We start from the raw sequence: 19,501 nt of genomic DNA, 5'->3' as shown, positions 1-19,501 counted from the left end.
TTGTTACATGAACTAGATTTTACGACTGACCGCATCACAAGGATACGAATTTGGTGTCCATGTTTGGTTCACCTAGTCCCTTAAACTGAAACTAGTGCATATGCCAAAAGCATGGCGGTCACACCCACCTTGAAATGTTACACCATCCCATTTTAACACAGTAGCTCTCTAATAAAAAGGTAAAGGGACCCCTGACCATTAGGTCCAGTCGTGACCGACTCTGGGGTTGCGCACTCATCTCGCATTATTGGCCGAGGGAGCCGGCGTATAGCTTCCAGGTCATGTGGCCAGCATGACAAAGCCGCTTCTGACAAACCAAAGCAGCACATGGAAACGCCGTTTACCTTCCCGCTGTAGCGGTTCCTATTTATCTACTTGCATTTTGACATGCTTTCGAACTGCTAGGTTGGCAGGAGCTGGGACCAAGCAACGGGAGCTCACCCCGTCACAGGGATTCAAACCACCAACCTTCTGATCAGCAAGCCCTAGGCTCAATGGCTAATCCATTAAGACTGCTCACCAGGTGTGTCCCTCAAGTGGTCAAAAAGAGGCATGAAACAGCGAGATAAGTTAGACAAAGCACAAATTCTGCAGTAAGTTAACTCAAATTCTGCGACTTCAAATTCCGCGACATACACAAATTCATGCCTGGATTTCGACTCATTCCAGAGTTTTAACTTTTGCATAACTTTGTTAATTTTTTGCACAGCAGTAAGGAGCAAAAGAAAAGAATAAAGTTCCACCTTTTTTAAGCACGAGGAAGTTTACCTATTAAGTCGTCTGGCTATGGAGGTTCGCCAAACTTTGCTCAAGATATAACTACCCACGTATATAACCATAAGGCAGCCATTATAGAGCTTTCCAGATGTTGATATACTCCAGCCAGCCAGTATTCTGAGGCATTCTGCCTCCAACAGTGGAAGTAAGAACATAGTCACTGTGTTAAGTACCTGTATAGGAATTTAATTCACTGAAATTGTAAATGCTTGTGTGCATTACTATGTGTTTAAATTTGATTGCTTGGTAGCTGAATTCTACATGGGATGTATCCAGCGAAGGACAGACTCTGTTTTGTGTGCAGCAAGATGACTGTGTTTTAGAATCCACTGTGAACACTGCTAAGTTGAATAGAGTGTTGGAGCGCTTGGAAGAAAGAGAGCAAAGCTGCAGGAGAAGTTGAAAGTGGGAATCTCTCATAGGAGCTGCAAGGCATAACCTTAACAGGGATACAGAAGGCTGAAAGTGCTGAGCTCTGAAAAGCGAAGAAAATATAGTTGTTTGGAAGTTGGAATAAGAGACTGTAAGCCCATGCTTGGAGAAGCATGTGACTTTAAATATTATGTTATAATTCATCTATAAGTTTCTTAGCTGTGTTTTTTGCCCCTCTGACACCAGCACGAAGCTGTTAGCAAATTGAGCCACAGAAATTCACCCACCACCAGTGGCAATGCATGCTCTCGTGTTGCTCTCATAATCTTGGAAACTTTGCTCCATCTCCACTCCCTGAAGCTGGCTCCTCTCCAAAGTGACATTACTGCAAATCCTGGTTTACCCCACCCCTGTTAATCAAGAGCATTTTGATCTACCAGCTCATTACAGAAACAATGCCACAGGATCACAAGCAAGAGATCATTCCTCTCGGCCTCCACCTTCTCCTTGTGTATCAGCAGAAAGAACAAGAACGCTGGCTGTCATCACCCAGCAGATACGTAATAGCTTTCCATTTATCCCAAGATACTGCAGGCTGGAAAGTATGCAAATGGTATCTGTGAACCAGTGGGAAGAAAAGGCATTCAAATCAGTTACAGATCATGCTCTGCCTTTCCCGGTTAAAAATGCACCCTGACTTGAATGGAAGTGCAGCAACAGCCGCAGTTTGTTGCTGGGTTGGGGGAACCTGTGAGCTTCCTGATGTTCTTGGACTCCAGCTCCCATCAGCCCCAGCCAGCATGACCAAGGGTCAGTGATGATGGGATCTGTAGTCCAACAACCTCTAGAGCACGGGTGTCAAACACAAGGCCCGCGGGCCAAATCCAGCCTGCCAGACCTCGTCATGTGGCCCGCCGAGCGCCCCAGCCAGCGGGACCCAGCAGCGGGACCTTGCTGCTAAAGCGCCGCGCCGACAAAGCGCCGACAAACAGCTGGGGGTGGGGGTGGGGGTAGAAAGGCGGCCAGAGCAGCGCTGCGTGGAGCGCCCCGAGCCACAGCAGGAGAAGGAGGAGGCAGCTTGCCGGGTCAACGCCCGGCAGCGCCGCACGGAGAGTCCCGAGCCTCTGCGACGCAGCAGTGCTCTGTAGCACTTTGAATCCCCCTCCTCCTGCCATGGCTCGGCGCCTGGAAACGGCTGCTGCTGAAGCACAGACAAAGCACCCAGCAGCGCCGCGTGGAGGAGGAGGAGGATTCAAAGTGCTACAGAGCACTGCTGCGTCCCAGAGGCTCGGGACTCTCCGCAGGGCGCTGCCGGGCACCGACCCGGCAAGCCGCCTCCTCCTCCTCCTCTTGCCTCACCTCCTCCTCCTCCTGCCGCGGCTCAGCCTCATGAACGTGAGCTCAGCAGCGGCTCACCCTCACGAACTTGCAACTCTGAGGCTTTACGCACTTCTCCTAAAACGGACACCCGCTGCCTCACGCTGCACGGGAAATGCTTTTTGCCCCTGGGTCCCTTCGCGCTCTTTTCTGGCACTGAATCAAGGCGGCGACCCCCCCTCCCTTTCTTTCTTCCTCTCCCTCGTTCTTATTCTTTCTTTCCCTCTCCTTCCTTCCTTCTTTATCTCTGTCTTCTCTCCCTCTTTCTTTTTCTTTCCTTCTTTATTCCTTCTTTCCTACTCTTCTTTCTCTCACCTCTTTCCTTCCTCTCTCCCTCCTGCTCCCTCTTTTCTTCCTTCCTTCCTTCCTTCCTTCCTTCCTTCCTTCCTTCCTTCCTTCCTTCCTTCCTTCCCATCTTTCTTCCTCTCCCTCATTCTTATTCTTTCTTTCCCTCTACTTCCTTCCTTCTTTCTCCCTTTCCGTCTTCTCTCCCTCTTTCTTTTTCTTTCCTTCTTTATTCCCTTCCTTATTTCCTACTCTTCGCTTTATACTTCTGGCCCTTAAACCCTGGAACCAGGAGAGCAGCTCCAGTGAGTCAACCTCAGCCAGTCCCTTTGGTGGCTCACTGGCAGAACATCTGTCCTGAATGCAGAAGGACCCCAGCATCTCCAGGTACTAGTAGTTCTGCAAAGGTCCTGCATGAAACCCTAGTGAGCCTCCACTACCCAGTGCAGTTACGAAAAATCATTTTTCATTAAATTGTACAATAATTGTACATTTGAATATCTACTTGCCATTATTCTGACTATGTTTCTGCTTTCAGAGATAGTTATTACTTACATTATTACAAAAAACAGTAATAATTGAATGCAGTGACAATAATTTATGATAATAAAGAGTGGACACATAGTCCTACAGATACAACCGGCCCTTTGAGGGTGACCAAACTGCTGATGCGGCCCCCGATGAATTTGAGTTTGACACCCCTGATCTAGAGTGCCATGTTTCCCACATCTATAGTGTAGACAAGGAAGGGTTCTTCAACTTATAAAGACCCACTTTATTTGGAAATAATGCAAGGGTTGTGCCGGAGAATGGGAAGGGGGGGAAAAATCCGGATACCAGTTTACTGGGGTCCTCCTCTGGGATCAAACCCAAATAAGTGACAGTCTCGGAAAAAAGGAGTGGCACTCAACTGTCATGTCCCATCAGTGTGAGCATCCCCACGTGTGTGATTGTGATTGTGCAATCCCCATTGGACACCCTCTGCATTGGACACCCTTCCTCAGACACCCCATTGGACACCCTTCCTCAGAACCTCCCAAATCTGGGCCTGGAAACCAAGCCTTATGAGGAATGGTTGAAGGAATTGGGTATGTTTAGCCTAGAAAAGAGGCGACTGATATGACAGCCATCTTGAAATATCTGAAGGGCTGTCCCTTGGAAGAGGGAACAAGCTTGTTTTCTCCTGTTCTAGAGGGTCCGACTCGGACCAACGGCTTCAAGTTACAAGAAAGGAGAGTCTGACTAAACATCAGGAAAAACTTTCTGACGGTAAGACCCGTTTGACCATGGAACGGTCTCCCTCGGGAGGTGGTGGACTCTCCTTCTAAATCAGAGAATGGATTGCTATCTGTCATGGATGCTTTAGCTGAGATTCCTGCATTGTAGGGGTTTGGACTAGATGACCCTGGCGGTCCCTTCCAACTCTACAATTCTACAATGCTATAAAATCTGTTGCAGAGGATTGGAAGAGCATTCAGAATAGATTTAGGGCGTGCAAAAGGAGAAGAGAAGGGAGAATGTTCTGTTGTGTGCAGCAGAAATCTTTGCACTGATGGAGTGAGAGACTTAGCCCAACACCGACTCGCACCCATGGTTTGATCAAAAGACATCAGCGCCTTGGACCAATTTGAAGCCCTTGCCCAGTACAATGGTACCTCGGTTTACAAACACAATTGGTTCTGGAAGTCTGTAAAGTACTTAACCTGAAGCGTACTTAACCTGAAGCGAACTTTCCCATTGAAAGTAATGGAAAGTGGATTAATCCGTTCCAGACGGGTCCGCAGAGTACTTAAACTGAAAGTACTCAAACCGAGGCGTACTTAAACCAAGGTATGACTGTAGTGCAAAGGGAGCTCCTATCTGGTTATGCACTGTGCGGTTTCTATAACATTTGTACGTTACATGCTACAGTACATTACTTTCTGCTGGCTCTGATCTCCACACCCCATGTTTTCTATGTTTTATCCTTCCAACATGACATTTCCCAGTTTATGCTCCCTTTTACTGGAAGCCCCTCCCCTTTATTATCTTACACATGGCTACTTCTTGACCCGCTTTATACAAAAAAATGCCTCTCATTTCCCACAAATGATGCTTTTAGCACTTGTGGTCTGCTGCCTCTCTCTTTTTTAACAACCCGCCCCCCAGCCTCCTGAAGGCTGTAAACCTGCAAGTGGAGACTGTCTTTTATCTTATCTCAGTACACTACCCGGCTATTTTAGGTACTTAAAAGATTTATTATTAATAATAATACAGCTTAGCTCTCATACAGAGCATCTGAAGTCCTCGGCGTGCTTCGCATGCACACAGGAACCATGGGAAGAGCTCTCTGAAGCCAGAGCTGGGTCTAAACAGGTTTGCTGGTCAGAATGCAAATCCTGGTATGATTTTATGCGCTTCTCTGCGTTTTGTTTGTGTGCAAAAGTGTGCACAAAAATACATATTTTATGTAAAGGATTATATGCGCCTTGCTAAATGAACATGCAGATTCGTTTTTAAAACTCTTAGTTATGTTTCGATCATCTGATTACATCAAGGTTTTTAATGTCTTATTCCTTGGTAGATTTACAAAAGGAAACATTTTGAAATACATTTTGGAAGGGGCAAGATTAGATGCAAATGCACAAAGCATTTTTAAAAATAAAAAATCAAGACTCCTTGCACAAAGCGTTTTTTAATATGCAGTCATATCTCGGTTTAAGTACGCCTCGGTTTGAGTACTTTCAGTTTAAGTACTCCGTGGACCCGTCTGGAACGGATTAATCCACTTTCCATTACTTTCAATGGGAAAGTTCGCTTCAGGTTAAGTACAGACTTCCAGAACCAATTACACTCATACTTCGGGTTAAGTATGCTTCAGGCTGAGTACTCCACGGACCTGTCTGGAATGGATTAATCCACTTTCCATTACTTTCAATGGGAAAGTTCACTTCAGGTTAAGTACAGACTTCCAGAACCAATTGTGGACTTAAACGGAGGTACCACTGTAGAAACAAATGCACAAAGTGCTCTACTCTGCTACCCCTTTTTTCCAGCCCAGGGGGGCCCTGCCCTCTGCCTGTACGTCAGAGCTAGCATGTCACATGGGGCTGAGCCTTGGTGGCCAAGGGAGGAGGCCAGTGGCAGTGGCCCTGGAAAGAACCTGGAGAGGCAACAGGAAGCTCCCTCGCAGCCACTGCTACTCAGGAGAAGTGCTGGCTCATTGTCCTGGCGGAGGAAATAAGGGCATTCTGGGGTCAAACTGAGAAGCCAGGATGGCTTTTCTAATTCCAGGACTGTCCCCGGAAAATAGGGGCACTTGGATGGTATGCATGTTTTCAACCCTAAGAAGCATAAACACTATGGCCCGTTTGTGTATTTGGCAACCTGGGTACCACAAAAAGATGGAAAATATTCAGAGAAAATTCTCAAAAGTACTCTTCTTTTTCTAAGAAAAATCTCAACAGTGCAAGTTGTGTGCATTGTTACCTTTGTAGAGCTGCCGGGTCTCCCGTCCATCAGAATGGGATAAATATGACATTATCTCCTCTCCCTGCTCACATCTGGGTTCAGCTCCAGGCCAGAGTGTATTTTAAAAAGAGCTGCATAAAGGAAACCAACCAGTTCGCTGCCAGAGTCTGTTCCCTACCTGTCCTCTAGCTTAACCCTCACCCAGAGCACATCTGCAGTGTTGCTCACACACCACTGCCAAAGCCTGTTTAAATGACTTTATTAAAAAAGAAAAAGAAAAAAGTTTGGAAATCTTCCCAGACTGTACAGCCCATCTGCCATCACTTCTGATTTCTATTATAGGGGATATGAAGGTGACTGGCCATTGGTCATTTTGCATTAAGGCTGGAGACAGATTACATTTTTTTTTTATCAGAGCTTGAGGCAGGATGCTGTGTCATGCAGTGCTAGCCAACATGCATGGACTTGCCACCAAATGTGCTCTCGACCAACTCCCAGTTTTTCTGACAAGCAGAAAGCACGTTGCCTCCTTCTCTCAGCCCCTGCCCAGCTTGTCACAGTCATGCTTTACACTTTTAGGAGCGTGTCTGCAAAGTGTTAGGGTACCACACACAAAATACTGAGTGGCTCCGATCCTTCGCAATGGCGGTTGACTTTGAAGAAGAGTTTGGAGTTGATATCCCGCTTTATCACTACCCGAAGGAGTCTCAAAGCGGCTAACAATCTCCTTTCCCTTCCTCCCCCACAACAAACACTCTGTGAGGTGGGTGGGGCTGAGAGACTTCAAAGAAGTGTGACTAGCCCAAGGTCACCCAGCAGCTGCATGTGGAGGAGCGGGGACGCGAACCCGGTTCCCCAGATTACAAGTCTACCGCTCTTAACCACTACACCACACTGGCTCTTTCTTTGAGCATGGTTGTAACCCTGGAAAGGCGGCATACAAACAAAATGAGGAGGAGGAGGACCATTTCAAGAGCCTGCATTTCCTTTCTTATAGGGTTAACTCCTTCAATGGAAGGCATATCACAAGTCAGCTGAGACTGCACACACGCTAACCCCTTTGCAGCACAAAAATGTAGTTTTTCTCAGTCTGGAATCATTCATGCTCATCTTCAACACACTTCTTTCGTACAAGTTGGAAGGGTGCCTGAGGGTCATCTAGTCCAACCCCCTACGATGCAGGAATGTCAACTAAAGCACCCATTCAATCCAGTTTGAATATAGATCCTGCCATCCACAGGGATGGATGCAGTTACTTGATGCACATTTGAAAAACTTCTCCCTTATTAGGCTGGACTAGATGAATCCCAAGACGGAATTAAGATTGCCGGAAGAAATATCAACAACCTCAGATATGCAGATGACACAACCTTGATGGCAGAAAGTGAGGAGGAATTAAAGAACCTTTTAATGAGGGTGAAAGAGGAGAGCGCAAAATATGGTCTGAAGCTCAACATCAAAAAAACCAAGATCATGGCCACTGGTCCCATCACCTCCTGGCAAATAGAAGGGGAAGAAATGGAGGCAGTGAGAGATTTTACTTTCTTGGGCTCCTTGATCACTGCAGATGGTGACAGCAGTCACGAAATTAAAAGACGTCTGCTTCTTGGGAGAAAAGCAATGACAAACCTAGACAGCATCTTAAAAAGCAGAGACATCACCTTGCCGACAAAGGTCCGTATAGTTAAAGCTATGGTTTTCCCAGTAGTGATGTATGGAAGTGAGAGCTGGACCATAAAGAAGGCTGATCGCCGAAGAATTGATGCTTTTGAATTGTGGTGCTGGAGGAGACTCTTGAGAGTCCCATGGACTGCAAGAAGATCAAACCTATCCATTCTTAAGGAAATCAGCCCTGAGTGCTCCCTGGAAGGACAGATCGTGAAGCTGAGGCTCCAATACTTTGGCCACCTCATGAGAAGAGAAGAATCCTTGGAAAAGACCTTGATGCTGGGAAAGATGGAGGGCACAAGGAGAAGGGGACGACAGAGGACAAGATGGTTGGACAGTGTTCTCGAAGCTACGAACATGAGTTTGACCAAACTGCGGGAGGCAGTGCAAGACAGGAGTGCCTGGCGTGCTATGGTCCATGGGGTCACGAAGAGTCGGACACGACTAAACGACTAAACAACAACATTAGGTTATCCATGCTTTCCCCTCCCTGCAGATGCCTCAGGTAAATGAAGAGGTGTGGATACACCTCAGGTAAATGAAGAGGTGTGGGACCACCTGCATCCCGTTTTCATCTGTTTTCAAATCGTTACACTGCGGAGTAAAATGGAATCCATCTGCAACAAGCTTTTATTTCCATAGCGAAACTAGTTTCTCAAGCTTCCCATAAGCAGCCAGGCTTGAAACTGGTGTTAGCTTCTTTCACCCTCCCACGATTGGAGGACTGTCCGCTTTGTTTTTATACTTCATTCTAGCAAGGCGCTTCACTTTTGCTGGCATATTTGCTTCTGAATAAACACTTCACTTTATATTGGTTGGCAAGGGTTTTGATCTCGCTTTTATTTGTTCATAATCCGTCTCTGGCAAAATATTATCTCGGGATCCAACTTAAATTGCAGCTGTTGCTCCATGCAACTTCTTCGCTGGGAGCTGATTCCTTTCTGGTCTAATTGAAATGTTGAAGGCCATTGACACAACCGCTCTTAAGCAGTATAGGAGTACTCCTGGATTGCAAGCTGTCGCTGGAGTCTCGTGTCTTCATGGCTCGGAGTGCTTATGCCCTTTTTAGGCTGATTTGCCAGCTACAGCTAGACTGGGATAGCCAGGCCTCAGTTGCCCGTGCTCTGGTCCCGTCTGGACTACTGTAATGCACTGTATGTGGGGCTGCCCTTGAAGATGGTCTGGAGGTCCCAGCTACTGCAGGATGCAGCTGCTACCGATAGGTCGGTAAATGGGGCAGCCTAATGGGATTAAGTGTCAGTGGCCCTGGAAGTGCTGCATACATTGGCTGCCAGTGAGCTGTGGGGCACTAGCACACGAAGCCCCAAACAGCTAGGGACCCAATTTCGTAAAGGAGCATCTCTTGCAACACTAGCCATATTTGACCCTACAATAAGCAGGGGAGGTCCTGTCAGTGCTGCTGGCGTCGGTTCAGTTGCCGAACAGGTTGTATTCTGCACATGGAATGGAGGGCACCAGCTTGTCCTTTGTCCCGAGACCAGGAAGCAACATTCCTGGTTTTTGTTTATCTGGGGGTAACTATAGCATTGTGCAAACTCATTATTCATACGACAAACCTTTCCAAATGCTGTGTACTATTTAAAGCTGTATTGCGTTCCACGCCAGCTATGAGCATTTTCCCTTGTTCTCTCTCTCTCTCTCTCTCTCTCTCTCTCTCTCTCTCTCTCTCTCTCTCTCTCTCTCTCGTTGCATTTATAGCAGAAGATCTCATAGCGTGAGTCAACTTTCTTGGGCTGCATTGCCTTCTGTCTTGTGCACAGACCAGACCTCACCTTGGGTCCATTCAACTTCTTGGCATGAACCTTGGCTGCTGCTGCTGCCGCTGCCGCCACCGCCCTGCAGATCCCTGCAGAGATTCTCCTAGAACACCACGTCTATATTGTGGCAAATAATTCTGTCTCTAATGGTCAGGTCCTTATCGGAGGCTGGATCTGTAGGTACCTCGATCCTAGCCTTCTCAGGGCAGAGGGAGCACATCTGGTACAGGCCAGAGGTTGTTGGACTCCAGCTCCCATGTGACCCAGCCAACATGGCCAGTGAGATGATGGGAGTCAGAATCGAACATCTGGAGGAACATAATCTGTCTCCTTCATTTAGGACTTCAAAAGTAAGAACCATCGCCTTGAACAGTGGCCAGAAAGAAACTAGGGCAGCCATGGCCAAACTTGGCCCTCCATCTGTTTTGGGACTACAACTCCCATCATCCCTAGCTAACAGGAGCAGTGGTCAGGGATGATGGGAGTTGTAGTCCCAAAACAGCTAGAGGGCCAAGTTTGGCCATGCCTGAACTAGGGAACCCAGAGAACTGGGGAAATACCATCACCCACTGAAATCTTCTACCCACTTACCTGGGAATAAGCCTCAATAAACTCAGATGGAATTACCGGTACTTCTGAAGAGGCATGCAAACCACCCAGAGAACTTAGTTATGCATAGAATTGCATAGCCAGCTACTTGTACAGCAGGACAAATGCTGAGCTGCCCTGTGCAAAGTGCTGTAGACCAGGGACAGCAATGGCCAGATGTGGACTACAACTACCATAATCCTTGACCATTGGCTATGCTGCCTGGAGCTGATGGGAGTTGTAGTCCCAAATGCACCACATTGGCTAGTCCTGCTGTAAACACACTGTTGATTTATTATTGAGGCAGGTGATGACTTGCCTCATGATGCAAATATTCAAGTTTAATTACTAGTCTTTGGACTTTTCCCAGTGTTCCTGACATACATTGCACTCGGTTATCATAGAATCGTAGAACCGGAAGAGACCATGAGGCTCATCTTCTAGTGCAACCCCCTGCAATGCAGGGATCTTTTGCCCAATGTGGGACTCGAACCCACAGCCCTGAGATGATGAGTCTCATGATCTGCCAGCTGAGCTATCCCAAAGTGCATAATTCATTATTCTGAAGTCTTTATCTTCTAAAATGAAGTGGCAGCTTTTCAGCTGGATCCCACCCACGTTTTACTCAGAAGGAAGTGCCATCGGGTTCAAGAGGCTTTCCTCTGAGTAAATGTTCATCCGAATGCGCAAAAGACTGCAGCTTATATTTGTCTCACGCTTTCTCAATATCTGTAATAAGGACCCAGGCTGAGATTTTGGCAATAAATTAATGAATGAATTCTATGGTTTAAAAAAAGGCAGCACTTTTCTTTCTCTCTACACAACGACCTACTAAGAGAACACAAAGATACTTTTTGGGGCAGCTTGGAATCATTACTAAGTCATGAATCTTGATGCCCACTTCCCTCCTGAATCATAACTCTTGGCAACCGCAATGCATCATTCCACCAAAAAGCACATCTCCTCCTTATTTTGCCCAGTTAAGTATAAAACAAGCATGTTGCTCTGCCCAAGTGATGAATAAAGAGAGCGCTTGTTGACTACAGTTGCTCTGTAATGCTGAGGTTTATTGCATACATTACACAATGTGCAGACAAGCTTATTCACACTAAAATGGAAATGCAGATATAGCACTACAGGGAAGGCCTTGGGCTTTGAGGGGTATATACACCTCAGGTGGTTAATTTAATGGCCTCCTTTGCCAAGCAGCCTAGCATCATTCCATCAGGAGACAAAGCAGAATCTCAGCTCCTGCTGGGACACAATGGTTTTGGTATCATAGTGAATATGAGCTGGTTGCTAATGGAGGCGGGGGGGGGGGACTTGTGGGCTTGCTTTACCCCACATATGCCTTCTTGACCGCTTCAATCTATGGCACAGACATGGTTACAAATGCTACTAAGCATCTGTCGCACACTTGTAAGAAATCAAACTTTTAGTGTGGCAGCACCTATGGAACTCCTTGCCTCTTGACACCAGGCAGGCACATTGGCTGTAATCTTTGGGCAAGCCTGTCTAGACATGCATAATTCTTTTATCTCTTTTGCCTCTCGTGTGTTTTAGCTACTGTTGATTTCAATACTCTTTTGAATGCTTTTAGATGCCTGTTTTTAACTTTTATATTGAGAGTTTTATTTTGTTTTTTATTGAGAATGTATAAGTTTTATTTTAGATTACTGTGAACTGCTTAGAGCTTTCTTCTTCAATCCATCCATATTTAAATTTTGTTAGATAAATAAATAAATGAAGGCAAGCAGGCAGGCAGGATTTGGATTTGATTGCATACATTTTACCTCTCATGCGCAGAATAGTATGCCAAGAGTAGCCAATGTGGTATGATCCGGATGTTGTGGACTACACATCCCATCAGTGGACAGGGCTGATGGGATCTGTAGTCCAACAATATCTGGAGAGGTGCATGTTGGCTATCCCTGAACTATAGACTGCAGGAAGCGAAGTTACAGGGAACCAGGCAGAGGGCCTTCTCGGTGGTGGCACCCTCCCTGTGGAACGCCCTCCCATCAGATGTCAAGGAAATAAACAACTATCTGACTTTTAGAAGACCTTTGAAGGCAGCCCTGTTTAGGAAAGTTTTTAATGTTTGATTCTATTTTTAATATTCTGTTGGAAGCTGCCCAGAGTGGCTGGGGAAACCCAGCCAGATGGGCAGGGTATAAATAATAAATTATTATTATATTATTGACTGGAAAAAGCAATGGGCCAGTCCACCCATAATAAACCTGGATTTTTCAGTTTCTTTCTCAGATGAATGGATATGAAGTGATTCTACGTAAGAGCATTATGTTTGGGGTGCAAGCTTTTTTTATTTGATTTAAAATCTGCTTTCCGCTTTCATCCTGCTCTTCCTCCCTAGGGAGATGAGCGTCCTACAAGGGGGGAAAACCAATAACATAATATTCACAATCCCCCTCTCTTGCAATTCTAACTTGCTTAAGTGCTCTACCTTTTAGAAGTGATTTGTAACTGATGCTAAGCAATAACAGGTTTCTGTCAGCAAAGCCTCGACTCCTTGGTATGCATTATGTGCAAGAGAGGTCAATTATTAGCAAATCAGCAGCAGATCTCTTAGGTTTTCTCGGCTCCTTGGCACTGGACAAACTGTTAATCTCTGCTTCAAAGGAAACATACAAAAACATGGCAACTCAACTTATTGCAAGACCTTACACCTGCTGTTCAGGCAGCCTGATCTGTAATTCAATTAAGCCACAAATGCTTGGAATTAAGATGAAGCCTCTGATCCTGCAGTGAAAGATGTGAAATGGATAGGACTGGTGCAAGAGGGGTCCTGCTACCAGGGAGCTATCATGACTCACACCGTTGTATTTGTGTAAAAATACACTCCAGCTTTCTCATCATTCAAGATTGGCACAACTGAACCAGTCCATGTAGGAACATTACTCTTATTATTATTAATTTATCTGTCACCTTCTATGTCATCTGTCATCGTCTTAAGGCAATGTTTGATAAAAAATAAAAAGCACAAAGCTACAAATAAATGTAAAACAAAACTACAACCATACAAAATATGCGTGGCAAAGCTTCATTTATCCAGCTAGGGCAGCCTGCCAGAAGAAAAATGTTTTCGGCTGTTTCGGGAAAGTGGAGATTGTGGGTGCCTGTCATATCTTGAAATATCGATCCAATGAGCTCAGTATTGTCTGAACAGGCTAGCAGTATCTCTCTGGGGTTTTCACCCTAGACAAGCCAAGGTTTGAATCTGGGACCTTCTCTCACTGAGCCACGGCCGTTCCCCGCAACCAGGTGAGTAAGACCTTAGCTGAGGGTTCTGGCAAATGTAGGCTAGAGGCAACGGCAGAAGCTGAACAGAAACACATTTCTGCTCAAATCACAGCACCAGGGAATGTGTAACCACATAATCTGAGGAAACAACATGCTGTGAATTCACCATACATTAAAAACACATGACTTCCCCTCCCCCAAGAAACCTGGGAACCGTAGTTCACCCAGCATAGAGCCACAATTCCCACAGAGACCAGAATTTTTTTTGGGGGGGGGGGAGTTACATGCTTTGAATGTGTTTGAATTGCGAGGTGTGTACATAGCCTCAGAAACATCAATGCCTACGTCCAGAAAAAACATAACTTCTCATGGATAAAAAAATTCCTTCAGTAGCACCTTAAAGACCAACTAAGTTTATATTTTGGTATGAGCTTTCGTGTGCATGCACACTTCTTCAGATACACTAGAAACAGAAGTGTCAGACCCTATATATATACAGAGGGTGGTGGGGGTGGGTGGGAATGGGAGATGGGCTGATGGGAGTGGTAAACCTGTAGATGGGTGTTAATGGCTGCTGATGGCTGCAATTAGTCCTGGGCTGAGGTGCTAAAGAAAGCTTGATCATGCATAATGAGATAAGAATCCGATATCTCTATTCATCCCAGGTGCTTCCATGGTTTTAAGCTTGGTAATGATTTCCAATTCAGCAACTTCCCTTTCCAGTCTGTTCCTGAAATTTCTCTGTAATAAAACAGCTGCTTTGAGATCTTGTATAGAATGTCCTGGGAGATTGAAGTGTTCTCCTACTGGTTTTTCAGTCATTAACACCCATCTACAGGTTTACCACTCCCATCAGCCCATCTCCCATTCCCACCCACCCCCACCACCCTCTGTATATATATAGGGTCTGACACTTCTGTTTCTAGTGTATCTGAAGAAGTGTGCATGCACACGAAAGCTCATACCAAAATATAAACTTAGTTGGTCTTTAAGGTGCTACTGAAGGAATTTTTTTATTTTGCTTCGACTCAGACCAACACGGCTACCTACCTGAAACTTCTCATGGATAGTCAGACTTTGGCTCCATCTTCACTACACTTTTAAAGCTGTATCATACCACTTTAAACAGTCGTGGATCCCCAAGGAGAATCCTGGGAACTGTGGTTTATTATGGATGCTGAGAGTTTGTATTCCCCTCAAAGAAAGATAATTCTCAGAACAAAAAATTCCTTCCAGTAGCACCTTAGAGACCAACTAAGTTTGTCATAGGTGTGAGCTTTCGTGTGCATGCAAACTTAGTTGGTCTCTAAGGTGCTACTGGAAGGATTTTTTTATTTTGTTTTGACTGCATCAGACCAACACGGCTACCTACATGTAACTAATTCTTAGAATGGTATATCAATCAATCCCGCTTCTCACCGGGAACTCTGGAAGATCTCTCCTCGTCAGGGAGGGGAGACTTTGCGGGGGGACCCGCTCTGCGCGCCAAGCAGGGGGGCGTGTTCGGCCCCCTGCCTTACCAATGCCCGCTGCCGCGCACAGGCCCCTGGCTGGCCAATAGGGCCAGCTCGTGGGCGAGGCTTAGCTGCTTTAAAAACTGTGCGGCAGCATCAGTTTCTCCCCTTCTGCTGCTGCTCCTCAACAGATCTCCCGCCCACCCTCCTTTTAGGTCTTCTCTTAGTGTGTTTGCTTTGACCTTGCTATGGACTTCGGTTGGTCGCCTTTGGTTGCCCAAGGGGCCTGGTAGGAGTTTTTTTATCCAATTGGCTACTTGGCACCGGCCTCTTGGTTTTTTCGCCTACCTCATAGCAATTCGTCACAACTTCTTTCGGTATTCAGCGGTAGGCATTGGAATATGGAGTTGTCTGGTGTGTTCGAGGACTGGTTGTGGCCATCATCCAACCCTCCTCTTATAGGGGTATCCCCTTAAGGGATCCGGCGGTCGTGGATCCTGTCCGACGCCCTGCTGGGGGCTAGGGCCATGGCACGACCCCCGGTGACACCAGGGGGAGCTTTCAGTTGTATTTGCATCAACAGGCTCCTTCCTCGGGGTGTTAACCTGATATGACCCCCCGCGGAGCGGGGTGGAGTCATGCTTGCTAGGGAGTCCAATGCCTAAGCCAATACCTCTCACTTGCTCTAACCAATAAAGTTGTGGCCTTATTTTACCCATTAACTCAAATACAGTGGTGCCTCGCTTAACAAATGCCCTGCTTAACGGAATTTCCGCTTAACAAAAGGATTTTTCGAGCGGAGGTTGCCTCGCTAGACGAATTCGTTTTATGAAAAATTTGTCTAGCGAATCATGGTTTCCCATAGGAATGCATTGAAATTCAATTTTATTTTTTTTAAAAAAAAAATTTCAATGCATTCCTATGGGATTCGCTAGACGAATTTTTCATTATAAGAAAAGACCCGTGGAACGAATTAAATTTGTCTAGCGAGGCACCACTGTACCATGTGCCACTGTGTCTTTATTTCTCGCGGGGGCGGGTCCTTGAACTGCAAATTGGAGCTCTGAGAGGGGAACAGGGGTCTCCTAACAACTCTCTCTTTAACAAGTTCCTACAGTTTCCTTGACGTGTAGGGGAGCAGGGCATGGAACCATGACTGCTTAAATGAATAGTGTGGATGAGAGCTCTATAATAACCTTGGGACCCCCTGGCAGTTAAGAGGCTTCCCAAGTATAAGGCATATGTGCTCAGAAGAACTGAACCATCCCTTGTGGTGGGAGCCTCAGGAATAAAAGTTCTCAGAGAGAGAAAGAGAAGCAAAGTCCCTCCTTACGTCCAGAGTAAACAAGAAAAGACAGCAATACAATAGAGTTTTATGAAATACAGATGGAGTCGCTCCTATTGCACCCGAGTGAAACTATGAGCAAGGCCTTTTATCACAGCTTGATCAAAATGTGGTGGGGTCTCTGGGGCCCCCCGGATAAAGTTGCTCCAGGAGTCAGATCCAGCCCTCAGGTTGCCAAGCCGGCCATCCCTGTTGTAAAATGTGAAGCTGGAAAATATTATTGTTCGGATGATGCACATCTAATCAAAATATTATCCTGGGGTTAGGGAAAGGGCTATAGCTCTGTTTTTCTCTTGTGGAAAAATAGCCCCCAGCTCCGTTGGAGTCGTAATCAGTAAAAGTTACTACTCTGCATGAGAATGAAGGGGAGATAAAGCCAGCCCCATAAATTCCAACGCATTAGGAAACAGGATTATAAGAGATTTGTAAAAGAACAACACCAGGCATTATAACAAGCCATGTATTCAATGCCTACACCCTTAAGATCGCTCCACCCCACCCTCCTCAGAAAGCTTTTCACAAGTTGCAGTCTTTCAAAAGGCATGCCTCCGTCTGTGTGCATGTGTGTGCGTGTGCGCACACACACTTAGAATCACTAAAAGGATAACACAAGATGAGCCACCAGGAAAAGATTTGATGTTCACTTTGATCTTGCAAGAAATAAATATCTCACTTATCGGGCACTCTAATTTGATACCGACCTTCTCTGTCTATTCACTACACATTTGCAATATATCAAACACATGGCAGCCAGCCAGCCAGCCAGCCAGCCTCCTAGACAATTGAGCTTGTTTCTGAAAAGTTGCCTTAGTTTGGGATGAATCAGCCAATCACCGTTGCCTCCCCCTTTCCCTTTTTTTCTCGGAGATGCCTGGCATGACACACTGGGTGATGGTTATCATGCAAAAATAACAAGATCTACTTTGCCTTTGGGGAGAGGGGAAACAAGTCAAGAGCCACTGTTGCTTGTCAGAAAATAAACAGGAAAATAAAACTCAAGCCAGCTCTCTGTTCGTCTTGCTCTGAAACATTTCTCTCTAAACTCCACCTGCTAACCTGCTTCCATCACCATTCTTCAGCAATATTGCTCTTTGAAGGAAAACACATGAAGGAATAGGAAATGAAGAAGAGCAGCTTGAGGCATGCAGAGAGTGTATTCTGGTCACTATTGGGCACCTGTACCCTCCCCTCAATACTCAGGATTTAGGAGCAAGGCTTCCAGACAAAATTGAATCCTGAAACCTTTTAAAAAAGAAAAGACAAAAAGCTTTCACTTCCTTCCTCAAGAGGATTATGGCAACACAGTCTGAAATTATTTATGAAACTTTAAAAGCTTATGGTGGCATTACTGTAACTCTGCTGAACCTTATGCCTGAAAATACCATTAACTTTCACCGCCATCACTTATAAACTCTTGACAATAATCATGAGAAATGTTGAAAACTACACATTCAAAGCATATATCACATATTTTCAGTTGCAGTCAAAAAGCCATCTTTTCTTGCTGTTGTTTTTGGAACATGCCATGCCATGCAGAGTGCTGCAGCATCTTCACTGCTAAAGGGAGGGTGAGGGTGGGGTGGGGGAAGTGAAATTGAAGGCATGCAGTCTGAGTTTAAAAAAACTGACATATTCTGACAGGGACCACAACAAGAGCAATTGACTTAATTATACACATTGCAGGAGATTTCAGAGGCGACTTTTGCCGCGTGGTGAGAAGGCGAAAGAAAGTTTTGCCCGTGTGGATATTTACAGGCTGCTCTGAACTCTGATGCATGCAGTTATCTGAGCAAAGCCACACCCTAAGAAGCTGCAGGGAGAGGATATCACAGAGGGAGGGTTGGCAGCTAGCAAAGGCATTTCAAAACAGCGGCGGAGGCGGCAGCAGTAGTAGTAGCAGCAGCAGCAGCGCAGAAGGAAAGTAGAAAAAAACAGTTAAGCCCACCACTGCCTGGCGATCCCGGCCAGTTTGGAAGTACTAGATGAAAGCAGTCACACATCTTGGTGGCTTGGGTTGGCTCAGCAATGTGAGAGAGAGGAGGAAAGACAGAGAGGAGAGAGAAAGAGAGAGAGGGAGGAAAGCAGTCTTCTGTCCTTTTGAGAGAGAGAGAGAGAGAGAGAGAGAGACTCTCTTAGGCTCAGTCCCAGCGCAGAAGATGGAAGGTTTTTGAGACGCAGGAAAAAGTGCCTGGAGCTGCTGGGACCAAACTGCTGACACTCTCCGCCGGTCACCAGAGACTAGACGGTCCAGGTCTGCCCTGCATTGCAATCCTGCTCCATCGCAGCAGCCTTGCAGAGCTGGTGCTTTAGGTCATTGCAGAGGAAGGGAGTGGTGGTTGAGGGGTGGAGACGCCGCCGCCGCCGCCTTGCAGGGACCGAAAAGACTCCCAGCGAAATGGGCTGAGGATGCCCAGCTGCATGCGCTCACCTGATTGGCTGCGGCTCTCCTATTAAACCAGAAGCTGAGAGAGCGAACTGGCGCACTGGGAGAGGATGTGATTGTTATTCTCTCTTTCTCTCGCCAAGATCAGACGACAGTGGAGGTGGTCATCCATCGCCAGAGATGCAGGGCGAGATGGGAAACTCCAATCCCTGAGATTCCAAAGCTTCCTAAGTGCGGGTTTGCTTATGCTCAGTCCCTAATTATGGAATTTTCTTTACAACAGATTAAAGTGAAGAAGGGGAAAAAGGAAAGGAGGAGAAACGGAAGAAAGCAAGGATAACAACCATAGAATCATAGAATCGGAAGAGACCACAAGGGCCATCCAGTCCAACCCCCTGCCAAGCAGGAAACACCATCAAAGCATTCTTGACATATGCCTGTCAAGCCTCTGCTTAAAGACCTCCAAAGGAGGAGACTCCACCACACTCCTTGGTAGCAAATTCCACTGCCGAACAGCTCTTACTGTCAGGAAGTTCTTCCTAATGTTTAGGTGGAAGCTTCTTTCTTGTAGTTTGAATCCATTGCTCCGTGTCCGCTTCTCTGGAGCAGCAGAAAACAATCTTTCTCCCTCCTCCATATGACATCCTTTCATATATTTGAACATGGCTATCATATCACCCTTTAACCTTCTCTTCTCCAGGCTAAACATACCCAGCTCCCTAAGCCGTTCCTCATAAGGCATCGTTTCCAGGCCTTTGACCAT

At 46.1% G+C, this 19,501-nt stretch overlaps 1 protein-coding gene across 2 annotated transcripts in view; it reads right to left on the bottom strand.

The window, feature by feature from the left end:
• AHNAK2 (AHNAK nucleoprotein 2) overlaps positions 1-18,971 on the bottom strand; it is a 96,271-nt gene extending 77,300 nt beyond the window's left edge. For both annotated transcript variants that reach the window (XM_088673562.1, XM_088673573.1), the window contains exon 1: positions 18,301-18,971. In XM_088673562.1, coding sequence (XP_088529688.1) covers positions 18,301-18,355 — 55 coding nt within the window. In that variant the 5' untranslated portion in view covers positions 18,356-18,971. The remainder of the gene's footprint in view (positions 1-18,300) is intronic.
• Between the last annotated feature and the right edge of the window lie 530 nt (positions 18,972-19,501).

The sequence above is a fragment of the Zootoca vivipara genome, chromosome 1 (assembly GCF_965207765.1).
Source record: "Zootoca vivipara chromosome 1, rZooViv2.hap1.1, whole genome shotgun sequence".
Taxonomy (NCBI): Eukaryota; Metazoa; Chordata; class Lepidosauria; order Squamata; family Lacertidae; genus Zootoca; species Zootoca vivipara.
This window is presented reverse-complemented; position numbering and strand designations above follow the sequence as displayed.